Genomic DNA, 21,639 nt, shown 5'->3' with positions numbered 1-21,639 from the left:
TGTCTTTCATTATGCATCAAATCTGACCCAGACTGCCCAAAAGAGATATAAAGGATACAGGGACATGACTTCTTCTGTATACCATAAGCATGGGCCCTACTAAATACTGACCCTGAACAAAGACAATTACACTGCATATTGGAACCACAAATGATTAATATGTGAACACTAAGCATATGACTTTTACATACAGATAATGTAGAAAAAAAAAAAAAAAAACAAAGCAAACATTGGCAGTCTGTCTAGCATGGTGTCCATTTCACATCTGACATAAAAATACCAAATCTCACTGTACATTTCTAACAACTGATAAGATGATACCTCCCTATAATAAAAGAGGGTTCTGAAAAAAAAAAAATCTGTATGTCCTAGGTTTTACAGATCTTATGCGTCCCATATTTAATTTTTCGATTTCTGGACTTTCTTTTTAGAGTAATTTACCCTGATAGGGGCTATCAGACTTCCACCACAGAGGAATCAAACTTTTCCTTGCATTTAAAAGGTGTTTCATTAAGGATTGCCAGTATGTTCCTATGGCACAAGGTGTCACAAAACAAGACTAATAAGAGGTAATTTTGCAGCTCTTCCTGAAGCAGACCTCATAGATTACTATTCTCAATTCAGCACACAAGGGACATCCAACCAGGTGGTACCACTGCAGATGCAAAAGAGTTCTTCTAGATTCTTATAATGAATTATCATAAGGATACCTTTTATATTGGGGACATTTGATTTGGGCACAGCAATCTAGGGGCCCTCTTTGACTTTGTAGAGATTTGTTCAGATTTCCTGATGTATCTCTTGGACAGAAATAAAGGAAAGCTTCCCAAAGACAATATAAGAAAAAACTTACTTGAAGAGTTTGTAACTATCCCCTACTCAATTCAAAACCAAAGAAGAGGTTGTGACTGTGCATAAACTTTAAATCTTGACCATCACAGTATACTGGGTTTATATCACCAAGGATGAAACTTACCAGACACCACTGACGCATCTTGTGGACAGTGCCCTGGGCATGACCTCTGATCCCTGCTGCATAAACCCTCCTACAGGGAACCATAGGCTGTTTCCTAGTGTGTATTGGTTCTCAAGGATGTGGTGACGCTCACGGAGGCATGGGTGGGGGTTGTACCACTCATAGGGACTCAGTCTGGTGGAGAAAGACAAACCAAGACAATTATTTAGCTGACTTCATTGCATTTCATCAAATAAGGTTGTTTTACTGACACAAGCTAGTACCCCAATATGGTTAGTATTGTTGAATTAGAACAATCTATAGCACTATATATACATCAATCAGTAGAGGCTCAACTTCATCCAAAAATTATTATTTATTTAATTTTGGATAGAGTACAAAGTGGAGAAAGTCTCTATTAGCTGTTGCCATGTGTACCTAAGCACCCAAGAGGGCCCAATGCAAGCAGTAAGATGCCCCTATGGAGGAGTTATGGAAATATCAAAGGGACTTGATAGGTTGATGCCATTCTGAAATAGTGGGCATTCCTAGGGCAGACTGAATGTAGCGATATATCTCCATGACTGAGGTAACTGAAATCCATTTATTGAACGGGACAGGTCAGAGAGCCATTTCAGACCCTCAACATTCTGCCATAGGATCAACCATTCAACATTACAGTGAATGGGAGAGGTTGGGAATAATTATTTACAAGAGGCTGTGACAGATGATGGTGAGGTTCCCAAAAGCGAAAAATCACTTTTGGTTGTGTGGTTGGTGGTTGAAGAGGTGCAAATCTGGTTACCGTTGGTGTGGTTTGCCGCTCCTGGATGCATAGCAATCGACTTGCAAACTCACAGTTTCACAACACAGCTCTATAAGAGCCTAAGGTTTGGAAGGAAAGGGTTAGATGATGCTGGATGTCCTTCAACCTGGAAATGAAGATGGCTCCGACTTTCTGAAGCTTCATATGCTTTCTGTGTGCAAGCTTGAGTAAACAATTTTAAGAGGGGAGTCAGCACAACTGTCCAAGGTTTAAATTAAGTTGGGCTTGGCTGTAAGCACTTTAGTAATTCCATACATTCTAGTATGTGTTTGCTCTCCTTTGGTGGCTACTTTGCCTTAAGCTATGCATACACGTCTTTGGTGAAAATTAAGCATGTGTACAATAGTCCTCTGATGTCGTTCATCAGTCCATTCTGGTGGATCAATGAATCACTGAGCAGGGATGACAGTTGTATTTTCCCTATGAAGGAGGACACAGCGGCATACCTCCTGCATGTCCTCCCCTCTCCTTGTCCATAGAACTAAATAATGCTTTGTGTACAGCGTTTGTTCTAGTGTTACTGGAAACAATCAGGAAGGATCATTTCCATCAATAATAATATAATGCATGTACAGGGCTCTACAGTTGTGCAGGGGCTGGTGAAAGGATCCTTTTAGGGATGCCGCCAAACAACACACCTTGGAGTGTCCCAAATGCTTAATGTGGAACTAAAGTCCCACTTTAAAAATTGGTGATAAGGCAGGTGTTTATTGCAAAGGGACAGGCGATATCCCTTCTACAATAACTATTCTTACCTGCCTGATCGCCACCTAGCTAACTTATTTCAGTTTTCTAAATGTGCAGCTAAGCATTTGTCATCCTGGCTTCCCTTTTGTGTGCCAGAAATGAATGAACTCCCATGCGCATGCATGGGAGTTACGTCATCCCAGTCTGGTCACTCAAGATAGCCAAAGATCTAAATGCAAAAGAGATGAAGGAAGAAGATGGCGGTGTCCATGACTGAACAGGAACAGGTGAGCATCAATGGATTTAGTTCAGTTTAACATTCATGGCAAATGTCTCTCAATAATACAGAGGAGTTTGCAATGCAAAAGACCGGTATTACCTGCTATGCAATGCAAAAGACGGGTATTAACTGCTTTCTTTGCAGTTGGTAAAATTTTTAATGAATGATGGTCACTATAAGAATAAGATAACACAGAATACTGCACATCTTCGTGCAACAGACTTAATAAAAGAAATGGAGGGACAGAGGGATTTGGACAGCTGGGAGCCGAGCAGCGTCACTCCTATGGTATCTGTTGTTAAAATGTTTTTATGCAGCCCTCGGAAAAAGCATCTGCACAGCTAAGTGAAGGCAATTATTCACAGCGCACCTTCTTGAACGCCATCATCCCGCGGACAGCATGATCATCAACATGCAAATTTACTATCATGCTCCCAGTACTTTGATGAATAGGCCCCATAATCTTTTACAGTACACTGCCTTTTCCATTTCAGCTGCCTTTTTTCTCACTTGTCTGAAGTTACCACCACAGCGATAGATGTTTTCGAACCTAAATAGCCTCAAATCAATACATTATTTTAACCGGTGTGACTGATAAACCCACAGGACGGAGTGCTTGTTGAAGAAACTCTGCTTTTAGGAACAGGTGTCATTTTGGGAGATTAAAAAAATATGTTGCAAAACAAGAATCAGAAAAAGGAATCTGCAAGGCAGACACTGTTCTTACTGCTTTTTGTTATCAAGATTTAACAGAAAACTTTAAAATAGTGCTGCAGATTGGTCCATGTTTGCAACTCCCCTGCTTGTGATGAACCCCTGTGCCCTTTATATTTACAGATTTATATATATTAATATATTTATGCTTATGTTTTTTTAAAACATGTACTTTTCTCTTAGCATGAGAATTGGAACAATAATGGCGTCTAACTTGAACAAAAGAATCCAAACAGATATTTTATCAAAAAAGCACTTTGTTACATGACGCGGGTAGCTCGGACCTTCTAGCCCATCCCTTATAAACACCATTGTCATGACTACCTTCTACTACCAAACCTAATCTCCTCCTATCCCACGTTGTACACTAGCCCAGCCCCCTCTGGCAACACTACCCTTTTTCTTAACCCCTTAAAAGCTCTGGGCTAGGCCCCAGCACCCGGTCATGTAGGCACTGCGCCTAATTCTTACGGCTACGTGCCTCTCTTTATATGTTTTTTTCAACAGTTCAAAAGCATTTACAAAGCACAATGTTAAGAAATAAGTCCTTCTGATCATATAGAGTCATATTGATTTCCGTAATTACAGATTTTTGAAGATGATTACTATAGTCTGAATGCAAATTTTATGCTGCATCTCATTAAAGTAAAATCAACTTTTCAGAAGAAGATAAAATAATGCAGGACAGAGATTTAAAAAAAGTTTATTATAGTAGAAATCTGACTGCTGAATTTCAACAATAAGTATTATCAGAAGGATAGATTTTTTAGCTCCATGCATCTAAATTGTTTTTGTATGTTTTTAACATATTTATTGAATAGAATAAAACTAATTATTTAAAAATATAATAACGGATTGGATTGTTTTGTACATGTTTTACTTTCTCCATGGCAAAAGAAGGGTTTAAATGTTGCCATATAATGAGAATATAATTTCTGCTACCTGCAGCATTCTCATATATTACCAGGCTGGCTTTATGTCCCCAGAGGGCAGTTTTTTGACTGCCTGGGCTCACAGGAAGTGAGTTGAATGATACTGATCATCATTCATCCAAGAAAAAACTACAACCGAATCCTAAAATGAATTTCTGTGATGGATAGTGCTGAACACAAGATGAGTACTTCACAGTAAGATGCTTTATCTTTAAACATAGAGGGCCTTTTTTTTATGAAGGAACCAGGAACATCTCTGTATCAGCTGGATTAGCCAGAAACTTTGTCAATTTGCTGAGTGGGCAAGGTGACAGGGTCTTTTTAATATTAGTTGTTGGCAGCTGCATATTAGGCTGTTTGGCTGGATATAAATGAGCGAATGTATATTCTGTACGGCACATCCAGCATCTATATTCCAAAACAAACAGAACTGTGAGGGAAAATTAGTTGTGCTTTGTGCCTCGGGGTTCTGATGTCTCGGCAACCTAACAAGTTTTAATTTAGCAGACGTATATCCGAATAGGTCAAATATATTGTAAATCCAAAGAGGGATTTTGTAGGCAAAAACAGTTTGTTCTTAACCTATTCTTTTCTGGAATGGTTTATCCATGAACTTGTTTACCAATACATCATACCAAATGTATAAAAGCTAAAATAAATAAAAAGGTCTTCTCCATCCTGTCACGGCTCCACAAGGCCAAGTGGTGGATCCGCTGTGTCACCAACGCAGTTGGTGGAGACGTGCACTGGGGGCAGGGTGTAAGCAGTAGCTTGGTCTTCTCCAGTTGTTGTGCGGCAAGCTACTGCCAGGTTGCGGCCCCCGTGCCCGCCAAGGCAGGTCACTGCTAACAAGCTGGAACCAAAACGTAGTGCAGAGGGAAATTCAAGAGAGTAGTCAGACGAGCCAAAAGGTCAGGGCAGACAGCGAACATGATTGGTCAGGAAACAGGCAAGAGGTCAGGGCAGGCCATAGGAATTATTAGGGTAGGTAGCAGATAGTGGTGTTAACCAAATGCATTTGATCATCAGCAAGTGTGACCACGTTTTTAAAAAACTTTTGGGCATTTTGCTGGTCTGGGGCATCAGCAATGCTCTTAGTGAAGCAATGGCTACTCCCCATCAATCTGGGGAGGGTTATAAGGCTATTTCCAAACAACCCGCAGTCCATCATTCTACAAAAAATAAGTTTATTTGCAAGTGAAAAACATTCAAGACCTTAAGGTCTGATCACGCAATGCTCAAAGAAATTGCAAACAGTCTTCAGCATGTTAAATGTTAAAGTTCATAGGAGAAAAATTAGAAAAAGACTGAAAATGCCCTGTTTGGAAGGGCTGCCAGAAAAATGTATCTTCTCTACAAAGAACATGGCAAAATGGCTCGTAAAGTTCCATCTAAGAAAACCACAAGACTTCTGAATCAATATGCTTTGGACAGACAAGACCAAAAGTTGAATTGTTAAGCCAAAATCCATAGAACCCACAGAAACTCAACACACCATATCAGCGAAAACCCCTCATACGACTGGTAAACCACTGTTTTTTTTTTAGCCACTGAATATGGACACCATGGAGCCATTAAATCGCTTGGCTGAAATTGGGTCATGCCACAGGTGATGATCCCAAGAATATCAGCAAATCCACATGAGAATGATTGAAAAAAGCATAATTGCAATGGCCCAGTCAAAGTCTAGACCCGAACTCAATTGATATGTTGTGGTGGGAACCTCAGTGAACTGTACATAAGCAAATACCCACAAACCATTAAAAATTGAAGCAATGTTGTAAGGTAGAGTCAGACAAAATTTCTCCAGAAAAAATGTCATACAGAAAACATATGCTTTAGGGTTTGCTCCTAAAGTTGGTTCTAAAACTTATTGAATCATGATGGTTTCTCCATTTTGGATTACCTTTTGTTAAATCACTAATGACATGGTAGGGTCTGTTATGACTTGTTTTACACCCGAGGTTTGATTTAAATATTAAAAAACCTGTTAATCACCAGATGATTTTTTATTTTGCTTTTATATATGAAACTTTAAATTTGAAATTTCTAATGAATATATCTAATATAATTGATATAGCACCAATGTGTCTAGACATTAAATCTGGCTCTGTTTTTTCATCCGAAATTCAGTTTTTCTTTAGAATACATATTATTTCCTGCCATCTGTTTTACACAGTTTATATTTGGCTTTTTAGTTTTTTTTTTTTTTCAGACACTCAATATAATGACAAATTGCTAGTTCTTTTAGGTGTTAGTGGAGCAATTATTGCCTTCAGTCAGACAAAAGCAATCGATTCGCTGAATTTCTCTGTTTGCAGAGAAAAGGTCAGTTCAGTCGTCAAAAAACAAGATTTCGAAATGTTCAAGATGAATAGGAGGAAAGTCATCAGACTGCATTGACAGTGAGGTCTAATGCCCCGTCTTTATACCATCGTAAATTGTACAGAGGTTCTAATTGTCTATTTGCAACTGTGAGTAGTACAGCTGACAGAAACGTTCCTTACTGAAGTGCTAAGTATAGCTTAGGAGTCTTTAGGCAGTGCTGCCTGTGAAATCTATACAAATATGTCTCCCGTAATAGGAAAGAAGTCATTTTACATGACAGACAGGTAGGTAAAAGGTCAAAATTTCGGTTTCGAATTTGGATTAGTTGTTTTCTATACATTTCTCAAAAACCACTCCATGAACACTCCCAAAACCTATTGTAATCAGATCATTTCTATAGAATTTATTATGCTATTTCAGCTACTGGTATCGTGTTATTAAGATCCACTATACTGGATAGTGGAACTTTCTAACATATTGTTGACCAGTACAAGCAAAGTGTTAACAAAAAAATGAAGGCAACAAAGTTTATTTACACTATATGGTCAAATGGTTTGGACACCTGACAATCACACCTGTCCACATGGCCAAGTATATGTGGACACCCAACCAAATTAATGAAATGAGGTGTTTCCAGTCAACGGTATTGCTACAGCATACAAAGACATTTGAGACAACTGTTTGCTTTCAGCTTAATGGATACAGTTTGGGGAAGTACATATTTTCCAGCTCATGTGCACCATGGTTCTGGAAGACCATAAGGACCTAATTTGATTAATCTGATGTTGAGAAAATTGTGTGTCTTCAGAAAAACTCAACCTAATCCCCACTGAACACTTCTGGGATGCTTTAAAAAGCCATCTGCAAGCCATGTCTTTTCATCCTAGATTCATCACTGACTTCCTATTTCCTACAGACACACTCCAATATCTTGTGGAATGCCTTCCCTGCGGAGTGGCAGTTGGTGTAACCCCAAAGTGTGTATGTGTGTGTCTGTCTGGTCAACCATTGCTCTTGATTTTAAAATGGGATCTCCAACAAGCTTAAACAGGTGTGAGATTGTCAGGTGTCCACAAGCTGTTGGCCATATAGGGTATATTATCTTCAGCAAATAAAATGAGACATTGCTCATGGCTGCTATTCCCATTGTTTTTTTGTTTTATATGACTTGTGTCAGTAAACATTCAAATCTTACTTTATTGTAGAATTTAAATACCATGTATGATATTTCTTTTAGAGCCTTGATTACCTTAGTTTAATGTTTTGACCCATTTATTAGGCTTTGTTTTTCAACAGCTAAAGTCATTCCAAAGGCTGACCATGACCACCAGACATGATAACAGCCACTCTGTTATCTGAAACCCTGTAGATTTGTATAAACTATCCTAAGCTGCGTACACACGGCAAATTTTTCTCGCCCGATAATCGGTATCGGCCAATTATCGGGCGAAAATCTGCCGTGTGTACAGTCGGTCGCAGCTTGGCATTGCATGCTGTTATTAAGTCTATGATCTACCAGAACCCCCAGATCCTTTCCCATTTCTGACTCCCCCAAATGTATTCCCCCTAGACAGTATGAAGCATGCAAGTTGTTAGCCCCCAAGTGCATAACTTTACATTTATCGATATTAAATGTCATTTGCCACTTGACTGCCCAATAAAACAGTACATCCAGGTCTGCTTGTAGATTTTAGACATCCTGTATGGACTAAATTCCATTACATAGTTTGGTGTCATCTGCAAACACAGAAATGGTACAACATTGAACCCTGGGGTACACCACTAATAACCTTAGACCATTCAGAGTATAAACCAATAATCACTGCTCTTTGGATGTGGTCCTTAAGCCAGTTCTCCATCCATTTACAGATTGATTTTTCTAAACCTATTGACCCTAACTTGCATATTACTGTCTGTGGGGGGGCTTATGGTTCTCCAAGAAAGACTATCATTGAAGAACCTGGGTGATCCAGCAAACCTGAAATGGATGTGGTGCAGGATTGAAAACATTTGGCAGTTAGGAGCCAATCAATTTCTGATTTAATGGATCACCAAAGTTCTCCAGTAATGGTCAATCTTCTCCGGTCTCAGAGAACTTTGATAAATCAGGCCCTGTGGTGGGTATACTTTTTCAGGGTAGACAGAATATATGGATTTTGTACATTTCAATCAACAATATACATGGAGTAACTAAGGTGTCTGCAGGGTCTTTGTAATTGAGAATTTAGAAAAATGCAATTCAGACCTATGCATAGTCTTTGTAATTACATGACAGGTGTGATTAAAATAAAGCCATGATTTCCCCTTATTAGCCTTCATTCCTCCCCACCCAACAAATTCCTGTGTATGTTCAATCAGTGACTGTTGCATGCATGGCTGCATACATACACTAGCATGCTATGCGCTGTTTAATTGCTTCCCCTTGTTTATGATTAACGCAAATGACCATTTGATGGAATTCATCATCATTGCTATCTATATTCTCCTAGTTCACTAACAGTCCAATGTCATTCAAATTATTCTCAACTCTCCATGCAGTAAATTGTGATATTTTACCTTTCACATTTTTTACAATGCATTGCATTTTTGTATTTTTGTTTTGTAAAGCGTTAGTTGAAAATATATTTCTTAATATCGCTCAACACTAGCAGATTCCTTAAGGTCGAATTTATATTTAATTGTGCAGTAGCTGAAGCACCCTACTTCTGCAGAACATATGGGACAGCATTAGCGAGATTATGAGAAGGAACAGCAATGGCTATTAAATTGGCAGAGGACACATGTAGGACAGGGGACACAATGTGACAGACAAATGACAGCTCACACTGATGGATGTGTCAAGGAAGGACATCATATTCAGAAGTGTCAAGCTAGACTGTATAGAAAAGGAAAGGCTTGATAAATTTGTTGTATTACACAGAAATATACCAAAAATGGGTACAGAGGACAAAGTGAGCACACACTTGTTTACACACATATAAATGGCTCTGACCTGGTTCATCATTCAGTGTGTGCTGTCACTTGTAAAAAAGGAACACATTATGTCATTTGTCCTGATTATTTTGTATTGGTGTATTTAGAGTTATATTACTTAAGAAGTTACAGGGAGCAAGAAAATGGTGCTAAATTGTTACAGAATGTATGTAAAAAACTGGATAGTGGGCCAATATATGTTTGTTAAGGGTTTTATATATTACAAAGGTTATTGAAGAAAGTGCATGTTTCAGTGATTAGTAATGAATCTACACGTTACATAGGATGACTCCAAAAATGAGCTGTGGATTACTAAAGATCCTGTATGCATGGGGTGGAATATATTATGATGGCGTTTCCATAATGAAATCATTAAAGGGCTTATGGTTCTCCAACCTCATGTCCACAGTCTTTTGTTTAGGGTGTAATGTGCATTCAAAGTGCACTTTAATCACAAATCTGATGATTTCTATTGACTTTAATCTTGTAGTGTGGGTGACCATTCTTTGGCTGTGTTTGACATGCATTGCATTTGGATGCAGTTATTCCTATTAAAATTCATTTGGACTGCAGGCAATAAAAGTCAAGCATATCCACTGCAGCATTTTACACTTAAATGCATGAATTTAAAAAGCACTCAATGCAAAATGCAGCGTTTAAAAGGGTAAAAAACAGACTTTACTTTTGATTGACTCTCGTGCTTTTCCATAATCAAAGCTAACCCTGCAGCATACCCATTGCTTTTATAGCACTTTGTTACAGCTTCCTAAACCATATGTTTTTATTTATTTGTATAATATAAAGCACAGGCCAGTCAGGTAACTAATAAGCAGTTGACTATTTTTGGGGATCGATTTTGTTTTAGGAACCTCATAAGGTGTTTTGTGTTTAGCTCTTTTATGTTTGGTATGGGAACTCTTCTTATTTTGATCCATTTATTTCACTTTCTCTTTCTCTATATGTATATGTACTAATTAAAGAGTGCAAATATTGATAATATGCTGAAAGGTAGGAAACGTGTGTGATGACCAATAGTAGTGAATTGGTAGCAATGAAACTGACACTGTAATACTCTACTCACATCCTAATTTACATACACAGAGCCATTGAAGTTCTTGACATGCAGATGGCTGCTCTTTAGTAACTGAGGAACCTAGGTGTGGATATGGAGCAGGAGACAGTGTAAGTTATACCTACTGTATATGTATGTATGTGTTTTAGAAAGGAATACAAAACATGGAATGATGTAGGTCCACACACAAGTGACAAATAAGTTGTGCAGAAGTAGGACCTGCAAACATTAAGTGACCAATAAACCTAAAATGTGTAGTGACAGTGAATATTAATATGAACCTCTATATTTTGAATTCCCACCTAAGAATAGGTTATAAAAGATGCCTGCTGTTATGAGTATCTCTCTATTTTTTTTTTAATTATTAGGACTTCACTAGCCCTGAACAATAAACCTACCTTGATGGGCATTACCACTGCTTTCTCTGGACAGGAGGATGGCAGCTGGAAGAGCTTAACCATGAAGTCAGGAAAAGTCAATCTCTAAAAATGGTTTCTAATATATTGATAAGATATAAATGCTAACAGTAATACAAGGGTTATTCAAGACTCATGGTGACATTTGATGTGTTACATAGTCCTTTTAAAAGGATGATATTCCCCATAAATAGACTTGATGTGATATCCATGAACAAAGCCTGAACTTATATTAATGAGCAATTACCAAAGGGACACAGAACACCATGAATGGGGGCTAGACTTCTTCAATGTTTTTTTTATAATATTGGAGTACTGTAGATGTCCAGCTGAATTGGATGCAGATTGATGAAGTGTCCATATGGACTCCAGATCTGACCTAGCAACCTTTAGAATTAATGAATATGAAATCTCTAGTAATAAAATCAAATCAAAGATGCACAGTAAAAGCTTCTTTGGCTAATAAAGTTCTCAACATGCATAATGTCCATTCTCTTGGGCAAGATGTTACTTAACATGCAGTATGGATTAACTTAAAGAAGCTTCAAGTCATTCAAAAACAAAAATTTAAAAGCATTAGATGGTACACATTACGCCTTAGTATTGAATTCAACAGGATCCCAGAATTTAGTTCTCTGAAGAAAGAGGGCTATGATGGTTTACCAGCAGAGATTGTCCCAGATCAGGGACTCAAGACACATTTTAGAGGGTTTTGTTAAGGTTCCCATAAGAATATTATTGTTTTTGGGTCATAAATATGGCCAGATCAAAAACCGATTTCTGACGAATTGCTGGTTTGTCCAGGAGCTTTGCAATCTGCCATTTATCATATAAGCAGGAGTCTTTCAGAATATTGTCCAAATAATTTTGCCTCCAATATCATAAAAACAGTAAGTATGCTATATACAAGGTTTGCTTGAAGAGAACCTGTGCTTAGCTAGTGTGGATCAAATTAATAGGTTCTCTTTTTTGGTCTTTCCACCCTATTCTCACCTTACCTTTATTTCCTATAGAGAACTATGCAGCAATGCCAGATATGGTATAAAGGTCATCTGACTCTCTCTCCCATTATTCCTAAAGTGCCTTTCTAAGTGTAGAGGTATACATAATCTCCAGAACAGAATCTCCAATCATCCGCATATGTTTCTCATTATTTTGGATCATTCCCACACCTCATCATGGAGATAAATCCAAAATTTCAGGGACGGATGGACATTGTGTCCTCATGTACACCTATAGGTGTGTGCTTACATGGCAGGCTTGAATACTCTTACAGGTGGAGTGTCCTTACCCTATTATATGCTCCAATAATAAATACCTTGAGCGTATACAGAATTTCTTCACTCTTAATAAAGTTAAAAAAGTAAACGTATACCAATAAGGGGTGAGCAACTTAGGAAACTATTTGCTTTGTCATGCAATGTGCCCTTTCCAACCAAGGACCCCATCACACACAGTTAAAGCTACCCTACACAAGTGTATGTGGCTGTGCCGTCAATCATGAAAATGTTTTCAAATTTCATGGAAATATGTTCACAATATAGGGTAAATTTGTGAATGTTCTTGCTATGTGCATCAACAATACATTTATTTAAGGTTTAGAGGTCTCTTAACCATAAAAAAATCCAATCATTTACAATAAACTGGCCAAATACTAAATTATATACATACATACTACCCCATAGAAAATAATATGTATGATAATAAAAAAAAATCCATTGAGCTAGTCTGTTGTAAATTACTGGGTAGGAAGATGTTTCATGCAATGTTCGCTGGGATTGTATGCAAATAAGCTTGGGTAAATGTCTTTTTTCCCAACAAAGTCACCCAGCCCATGGTGCCAAAGCACATTATACTGAAATAGAGTTATAGATTGCCATATTATAAAAAATATGTGGATAAGTTCCATGTAAAACTCATTTTAAAGCTAAAATGTGGGGAAAAAAGACCCCCCTAATCCAAGTGTTATTTGCTCCTTTGTCTAGGGGATAATGAGTAAGCTGATAACAATTTCTAATTGTTTGCAGCCAGCCAATTAACCCTTGCAATGGGAAGGGGACCCGCTGCAAGGTTAAAGGTGTTTCCTCACTGGAGTTCAGCTTTAAAAATTGTGACAGCTAATGAGATAAATTACCCACTAGTTACAGAAAATGTACTAATATGTTTTCGTGTTATGGAAATAGTGGGTACTAAACCATAGGGTTACTAAACCCACACTTATTTCTGTTCAAGCTGCCATGTGCTACATTCAGCAGATCATTTATATAAACAGGTTGCCAAACGTAGCACATCGCACCCAAATGTAGTCAATGCTACATTTTTCATAGCACATCCACAGCTGCGCGTTACTTTGTGCTGTGTGGGAGTGCATTCCCAAGGTGCATTTGGAGTGCAGTTAACAATAATGGTAATACATGGCACCAGCTCATGCAGTGTGCATTGCCATTACTGAGGTGCAGTCACTTTAAAGAGATAAAAAGTGCTTTATTGCTGTCTGTGTTCCTGTTGGGGATAATTTATTGAGCACAGAGCAAAATCAATAGGAACACAGACATTAGTAGAAACCTCAAGAAGGTCAAACAGTTCACTATTTTGCTAGACCTTCATCATAAAATATTTTCTAGTTATGTCTAAGTTGTCCAATGTAAAATGATGATTTTAGATTCATAAAGCAAGATGCTAACATAACAACTATAGTAGGTAGAAGACGTTGGGAACACAGATACAGAAAAGTTGTTACTACCCCAAAGACACATGAAAACCATTGGCCAATCTTGACCACTAGAGGAAAATCCTCAGCAAACCCCTCAAAAAAGTATTTATGCTATGTGTGGGTGTTCCTGTCAAACATAGTTTTGCACAAAAAAAGCTGCATTTTACTTGCTATGCATGCATTTTAAATGCATCATATTAATAAATGCTGGGTAATGCAAAGCAGGTTTAAAGCAACCTCTGATGTTGATCAACATGAGCTCTAAACCAATTGAGGTCAAGACCGCATCTAGTATCTCCTGAGAGCTGAGAAGTGTAATAATTTTTGGTCTCTGCTTTTTAAAACAGAAAATAAAACATTCAATATGAAATCTGCCAATATATTGATTTCTATTGATGATTGATAGCATATACCCAGAACTCTCTGTTCTTCTCTGTATTTGCATAGCCAACTGTTCTGGGAAGTTGTGATTTTTTTTTTATGCACTCTCTGGATCTTTGTACAGATTATGTTGTAAGTTTGTAAGAACACGTATGAATAAGTTATATGGTAGGAGGTGAAGGAAAGGTCTGTATGACAAGATGCAAACAGATTCTTACCATCTGTACTCGGTATAGGATGCTGATCCCCAGAGTCATGAACGGCTTGGAGAAGTCGATGACTTTTTCACGTTCGGCTGTGATGGTGAATGCAGCGACTGCCAGGTCTGCTTTCTGTTGGGAAAGATGAAGAATGAGAAACCTATTAAAGAACAATGATGATCAAATATAAAATGTTTGTATATTTCACCAGATGTTTAGTTAACCTCCTGGGCAGTTCATTTCTGTCTGGATTTATATGTCTAAAAGCGGTACATTGTCTGTCATGAAAATTTATTTTACATTGTAGGCCTGTAATTCTTAAGCATAACTCAGCGAAAACTGTCCAATATTTATTAAATTTAATAAATTTAATAATAAACTTTAAATAAAGATCACAAAAATCTGTTAAAACAAGGGTGCATAAATAAATCAAAAGTACTCAACCCTGTAATATAACTGTACAGTAGCATATATTATATATATATATATATATATATATATATATACATATTTATATATATAAATAATGATTACATTGTATTGGATTCAATACAGTTATTTTGTATTGAGTCCAATACAAAATAATTTGAAATTCCCACCACGCTCCCTCGCACACACTGACGTCACCGGGAACTCCCGGGGGGAGGTCAGCGCACTCGCCGAGGGACAGCTCGGACGCACAGGACACAGCCAGAGGATGGCATCGGACGGGCAGGACACTGGAGGATGCTGGTGGGACCAGGTAAGTCTTTATTTTTTTAGCTACCACGAGTGTGGCTCAGATTACTGCTATCAGCTGGTATTTTTTTTTTTACCCCGAGCCACACTCAGAAGGTTAAAGAGAATCTCTTTCGTTGGACATTCAGGTGACAGGTTCTCTTGTTAGGGTCTAACTTTACCCCCTGTTACTTTCCGTTTCCAAATATTTTCTCTCTGCTCCCTTCATTTCTTCAGAGCTCTCAAAAATACCCAGTATTTCTATGTATGAAGGAGCATGTGGCTTTTTACTACTCCACCCAGGATTCAGTTCTTAGAACCAATTAGTATCATGTGATGTAAGGGAAAAGATCATTAACCATGTGCAAACTCTGACACAGACGGGTTAACAAAGAGAGATGCAAAGGTGCCCAATTACATTTCTCAGCCACAAGAGGCTCTTATGGGGACCCCCAGTCTGTTTGGGGGGAGCCCAAATTAGTTCTGTGCAGGGGCCCGCTGTTGGCTAATGGTAGATTTCTTTTAATAGCATTTCCTAAAATCTGTCTTGAATAGATAAATGGTATCTAAAAGGTAAATACGAGATTGAGATAGGTCTTGAGATAGGAGCGCCTGCTTGGTAAGCAGATGGCCAGGCAATAGAAGGTGAGATTAGAAAGAGTAGAGAGCTCAGGGTAGGGATTGGACATATTATGAATTCTGTACAACTGTAGTTATGAAACGAGTTGTCAACCTCCTCAAGCTATGAAGCACATAACACAGCAGTGGGGGTGGGATCACAAGAAACGGTGCAATATTTTTTAAATTCATTGTCCGATAGATATAAAAGAGCTTCTATATGCATGTTTCATTTGGCTATTAAGCTGTCTGGAGTCACCCTTTAATGAGAAATAATGGTTGTCATACAATACTGGAGGCTATCCTCATTAGCTTTTATCTGCCATACGAACCATTGCCTGTTAATAATCTACTGATGTCTCCGGCGACTGCAGTGATGGATCCGGAGTTCTCTCATCTTCTCGTAGCGACAGTATCAGTACGTGGGATGGAAGGAATGATCCGTATGTCCCTTAGGTTGATGGGAAGGTACATGACTGGAATTAATGCACTAATAAATTGACCATAAAGTGCATGCACTGTGCTTTTTGCTTAGCTGTATGCAAACAATCCAATTATAGGTTTACCATGGGTAAACATTCCAAGACCTTTCCATGATATCCTCAGCTGGAAGGAATAATTCAACATTTGCCCGTTTTCTAACCCCAATCTTCTGTTTATGTCCTGCTTCTTATCCAGGCATGCCTAAAACTAGGCCTATTACCATTCTCATATCATATTTTACTCTCTGGTTCTTATTCATGAGCACCTAACATGAGTTTAATACAGTTTTTCACTCCCGTCTTTTATTCTAAGCTCTGTCTCTAGTGATGCCCACGATAAAGTAGTCTTATTTTAAGCTATACTTCTTAGTAATAAACAAGTTGGGGTAATACAATTCTCACTGCTATTGTATATTTTACAATAGCAATACCATGCACAAAATAAAATAAGTCTATTACAAGAATCACCACCATCTAAGGATGCATATATAAAGAAAGGGAGCCTATGCAGCACAACAGAGAGATCTTGACGGAGATAGATCATTCATGGCAGCATTTCCTGAACTTTTTAACATCCTTGAAATACCTTTCAGGTCTTAAGGAACCCCTGCTATAATTACTGTATACTGCTGGTCATTGAGAAGAATGTCATCCTTAGGATAGCCAAAAAGATCATTGATGTCAGTAAACTGACCTGGGAGGAAAAAATTGCTCACTGCTCAAGGAACTCCTTCCAACCTCTGGAGGAACCCTAGGGTTTCACAGAACCTTCTTGACAGATAACCTAAAGTTAAGAATTGCAATGTATTTTAAGAATGTACATATGTTTCTCCCCAAGAATGTTTTATGCAAAACCTGAAGCGAAACATAGTATTATGAAAAAAGAATCACAGAACCTGTGAATGTGAAAAATAAGGATTGTGAAAACTGGAAACATCAATGGTATATGGCGAGCTGCATTTTAATGGACCCTATGTAACATTGAGGTCTGATACAAAAGGATATATTTTTTTAAATTATGTTTGTAAAAAAACAATTGTTACAAAAATAAGGAAAACTTGGGTAGGTGTGTCTGCATAACAATAAAACTTGATTAAATAATTAAAATAGTGAAATTGTTTCTATAAAATTAATTTTTTTCTCTCAAAGTTTTGGAAAAATTATACAATTTTGAGTAGACATTAGGGGTCTATACCTTTGCCAATCTTTATTGGCAATTGGCAAGGTCAATCCACCCAAAACTAATATTATTTTCCTTCCCAAGAGTTTTCCTACTCATCAATTTTTGCTGTGTGGGGAACAGCAAAAAACAAGGAAGATTTTGCAACCGGGAGACAGGATGCAATTCAGGAACTATCTGGCTGTATTCTGTAACAAAACAGAGACATTGACAAGATACCCACTGAAATAGGAAAAAATTATAGATAACAGGTCACAACCCTAATCTTAGCACCATCCTTTCTGTAACAATAGAGGAACACCTTGAACAGAGATAAATGCCCTTCTCACTTACAAAGTGATAGGTACTCGCTCTATATCTAATGAAGAAATCAGATTTACACCTTGGCCCCCAGGCTGGACATTTATAATATAGAATACATTAACTAAAATGTCATTTTAAAGGGCACTAATCTGTTAGTTGTAAATATAATGCTAAAAATATTGGGGGAGGAGGGGAAGTAATGAAGATATTATAAATGTAGTAAATGGTTTCTTCAAATCAAGAAAGTGTTATTTTGTTTTTCAATCAATGCATTTAAGGTTTTCTTAAAGCAGACTAGATTGGAGAAAAAGTTTTAAAATGGTACTGGACCTATGTAGCACTCAATTTCAGCTGCCTACACATGGGGCCTGATTTATTAAAGCTTTCCGAGACTGGAGAAGATAGACTATCATAGGGGGACCTTGGTGATCCAGCAAACATGAAATTGATTTCTTAAAATCATTTGCTATTAGTTGGCAACTGTTTTCAGTCTTGGACCAGATCCATTCCATAAATTAGGTCCATCAGGTCAATATCAGGTCAGGACATCTGTTGCCCAGAACTTGGTGGCATTCTGGTAAAGGAATATACATCCAGCTTTTAGTTGACTGTTTGGCCATTTCCCTTCCATATTCTTACACTGATGTCACATGGACAATCTTACCCTATCTTACATATCTAAAGAATTGCTCTATCAATAGAGATAGGAGAAATTTGAGAGATGGAGGTAAGTGGAAGGCTTTTGCACATGACTCTACTGCTGCCCATGTTTTCAAGGAGCAAAACTGCTCATGTTACACCAGCCTAATCCTCATTTTGGCCTTTCTTTGTAATGGGCAACCTCACTGGTTAACAATAAGGTTTAAAAAGCAGAAAGCCATGCATTTATACCAGGAAGGTCATTTACTATGATACTGAAAAATCTTCATTAAAACTCTGCCAGGAAACTGACTCAATCTTTCAGGATCATGAAGTGGACTGGTTCCTCCTGCTGACCTCCATTACATTTTTAAACTCAATACCAACATTTAGGTCAGAGAGAAAAATCAGTCAGAGTAGTAGGGAACCTAGAGATGTGATTCTGGGGATTTTTCAGGATCATATCACTTTTTTTGCATTGTGGGACACAGGTAAGGTGAATATTCATGTTCTTCCTTAGAGCAATGGCTTTCGGGGATCTTTTGAAGTTAAAACTGAACTCCAGTCTTACCTTATTTTTTTTTAATTAGAGAGTTTTCCTCTGTGATATAATTGTGTGAATTCCCCCCTAAATCATGGAGATTAGAGCATAGTAAGCCCCAATCACTACTCTGGTATGACTCTTCCAGATTGAGGACTACAGCACCATTAAGCCTTCTCCTACCACATCTGTGCTGTCCATGGACCATCAGTAAATTGATTCAGTGTCATCATTCACACCAATCATACTTGATAATAACACAATTATAAGCTTAGTAAATTAAGCCTATTGTGTGCGATTACATATCTTTGACACTATAATAAAAATATCAATTAGGACAGATATAGCAGAGCAACATCTGCGTATATGAATTTTATATATTTTCTATTTATGATAATTCTGTTCTTGTATCATAATATAAGGTCTAGTGGCTTTTCATATAAAGCTATGTATCTCTATTAGGACTAGTTAGCCATTCCTGCCATATTTTATTAGAGAGAACAGCCAATTTTTCCAGCAGTGCCATCATCGTTGTCATCATTTAGGTCTCACGGTGAGAGCATGTGAATCCCTATATTGCTGCAGCCAGCAAGCCTCAAGGCCTTTCCAGTTTCTACTGCCAGGCCAGACAGATGAGCCTTCCACCTCCACCCACAGCGCGTTCATTAATAAAAACTTGTTCGCTGTCACTATGCCAGAACGTAAGGGCATAAGCAGGTGATTAATGGGGGGAATTCTGATCAATCGGAGATGGTGATTCTCCTGAATGCCCTGGACTGCTGCTGTTTTGGTCGGCAATAAATATTAATTAAACTCAGAATCCTCGCAGGAGCAGTTAAAAGCCAGCCAAGAATGGTATACACAGGGGGTGAAAATTATAATACGATCGAATACTGAATCAAGTAACATGAGAGTGGTTGAAAGCTTGCAGGATGGAAGGCATTCAGGATGACCTTAAAGAGGATCAACTAGTAAAATGGAATATTCTTTGATAAACATTTCATTTGAATAACTACCTACAGTTTTGTCTTCATGTCAAGCAAATCAAGCAGCTCACCAGAAGCAATGCGATGTATATTAGGATAAAGGGAAATCTCAACATGCTGACCAATTAGAGAAGAAGTATTGGTGAATGCGAGCTTGTTCACCTGTTGGAATCTCAAGCCAACTTTTAATTTTTTTTTTTGTTAATAATAACTTTTTCACCCTTGTGCTTTTGCGCTTAGCTGCTCCATCTCACAAAGCAAGTTGTTGAGTCAGCTGGCTTAATAATACAAAGCACTTTCTTTAAGGTGGAAATTTTATCTCAGCTGTTGTTAAGCAGTTAGGAGTTATCGCAATGACTAATCTATTCTGTCTGTAGTGGAAAAACTGAAAGGCCCTGACAATACATCTATAACTATATTAACATTGCTTGATTTTACCTTAGTTTGCTTAAAGGATCAGTTTGGCCAAACCAAGGCAGAAGTTCAGATTTAGAATATCTGAATGTAAACTGAAGATAGTCCTGCAGTTTTTTAGCAGACAACATAAGCAAGAACTGCAAGCCCTTCAAATGTACAGAGTAAGCTGCCTCTACCTTCTATGTGAACTTGTTTACAATAATAATAACATGTTGTAAGTCTGTAGTTGGGGTAAACAGTGATCAGTATTCCCATTAACTGGCAAAGGTCCAAAACTGTTTTATTTTCTACTTTTGGAGCCTCGATTGAGGAAGTTTCCCCTCACTTCCTGATGAAAAAAGTGATAATAAAATTCTTTCCAATGGAGCCACAAAATACTTTATTCAGTAAAATTGGGGTAGGTTTTTACTCCTGCCTGTGACATCCACCTTCATCCATCAAATCATTGTAGTAGGGTCATGGACAGCAATAAAAGCTTGTAGAACTTTACAATAGGGCTAAAAGTTTTAGACACCCAATCAACACACCCAATATGGCAAAACAAGGATGGATAGCAAGATTGCAAGAGTACTGCTAATGCTATATCATACAAAGATTAGCATGGACTTCCAACCTTGTGATAAGAGTTTTGAGGAAGGTCTTTTTGTGTTGCAGCATGACTTCTCATGGTTTGAGAAGTTTGGTATGGTAGAACTTGAGTGTCCTGCATGGAGCACTGTGAAAATCGACTTTATTATTACTTTTTAGGCAATTGAAAAAAAAAATAATAATTTCTTTTTAGTTGTACTTTATAAGTCCTCAGAGAAGCTTTATTGACATCCCCACTTAAGCACGATCCCTTTAATTATTTTACATTACAGCTGATGCATTTCCTGTTCGTACAGTGCTTTACCCTCTCTGGATTTATTACCATGCTTAGTAGTGTGTTTGGATGAAAATTATTATTATTTGCATTGATGTGGACTTATATGTTGCAAAATGCAGGTGTTAGTTTTTTTTAGGAATGTATTTATTCTGCAAACTAATTAACTACAGTTCTTTATACATGATTTCTAGGCATGTACCAGGTGTTGAAGATAATGGTCAGAAAATGAGGACTTAGGCCTATAAAAGGTACCCATTGACCTAAAATGAAAGTATAGACTAGACTTTCAACCTGAAATGTACTTCATATCATTTTATCATTATTTGCATTAAATCATTTTAACAAATAAATATTTATTATGGGGCACTTCAATTACAATAAATATAAGGAGTAATCTGATTTTTTTTAATAGGA

The 21,639-nt window shown here is 37.6% G+C and overlaps 1 protein-coding gene across 1 annotated transcript in view; it reads right to left on the bottom strand.

The window, feature by feature from the left end:
• GRIK5 (glutamate ionotropic receptor kainate type subunit 5) overlaps positions 1-21,639 on the bottom strand; it is a 196,543-nt gene that overhangs the window by 20,086 nt on the left and 154,818 nt on the right. Inside the window, exons 13-15 of the mRNA XM_072426795.1 lie at positions 14,496-14,609; positions 1,761-1,840; positions 977-1,150 (exon numbers count right to left, since the gene is read on the bottom strand). Of these exons, the coding sequence (XP_072282896.1) occupies positions 977-1,150; positions 1,761-1,840; positions 14,496-14,609 (368 nt within the window). The remainder of the gene's footprint in view (positions 1-976; positions 1,151-1,760; positions 1,841-14,495; positions 14,610-21,639) is intronic.

Source organism: Pyxicephalus adspersus, chromosome 11, assembly GCF_032062135.1.
Source record: "Pyxicephalus adspersus chromosome 11, UCB_Pads_2.0, whole genome shotgun sequence".
Classification (NCBI taxonomy): domain Eukaryota; kingdom Metazoa; phylum Chordata; class Amphibia; order Anura; family Pyxicephalidae; genus Pyxicephalus; species Pyxicephalus adspersus.
The sequence above is the reverse complement of the archived record's forward strand: the minus strand, read 5'-3'. Positions and strand labels throughout refer to the sequence as shown.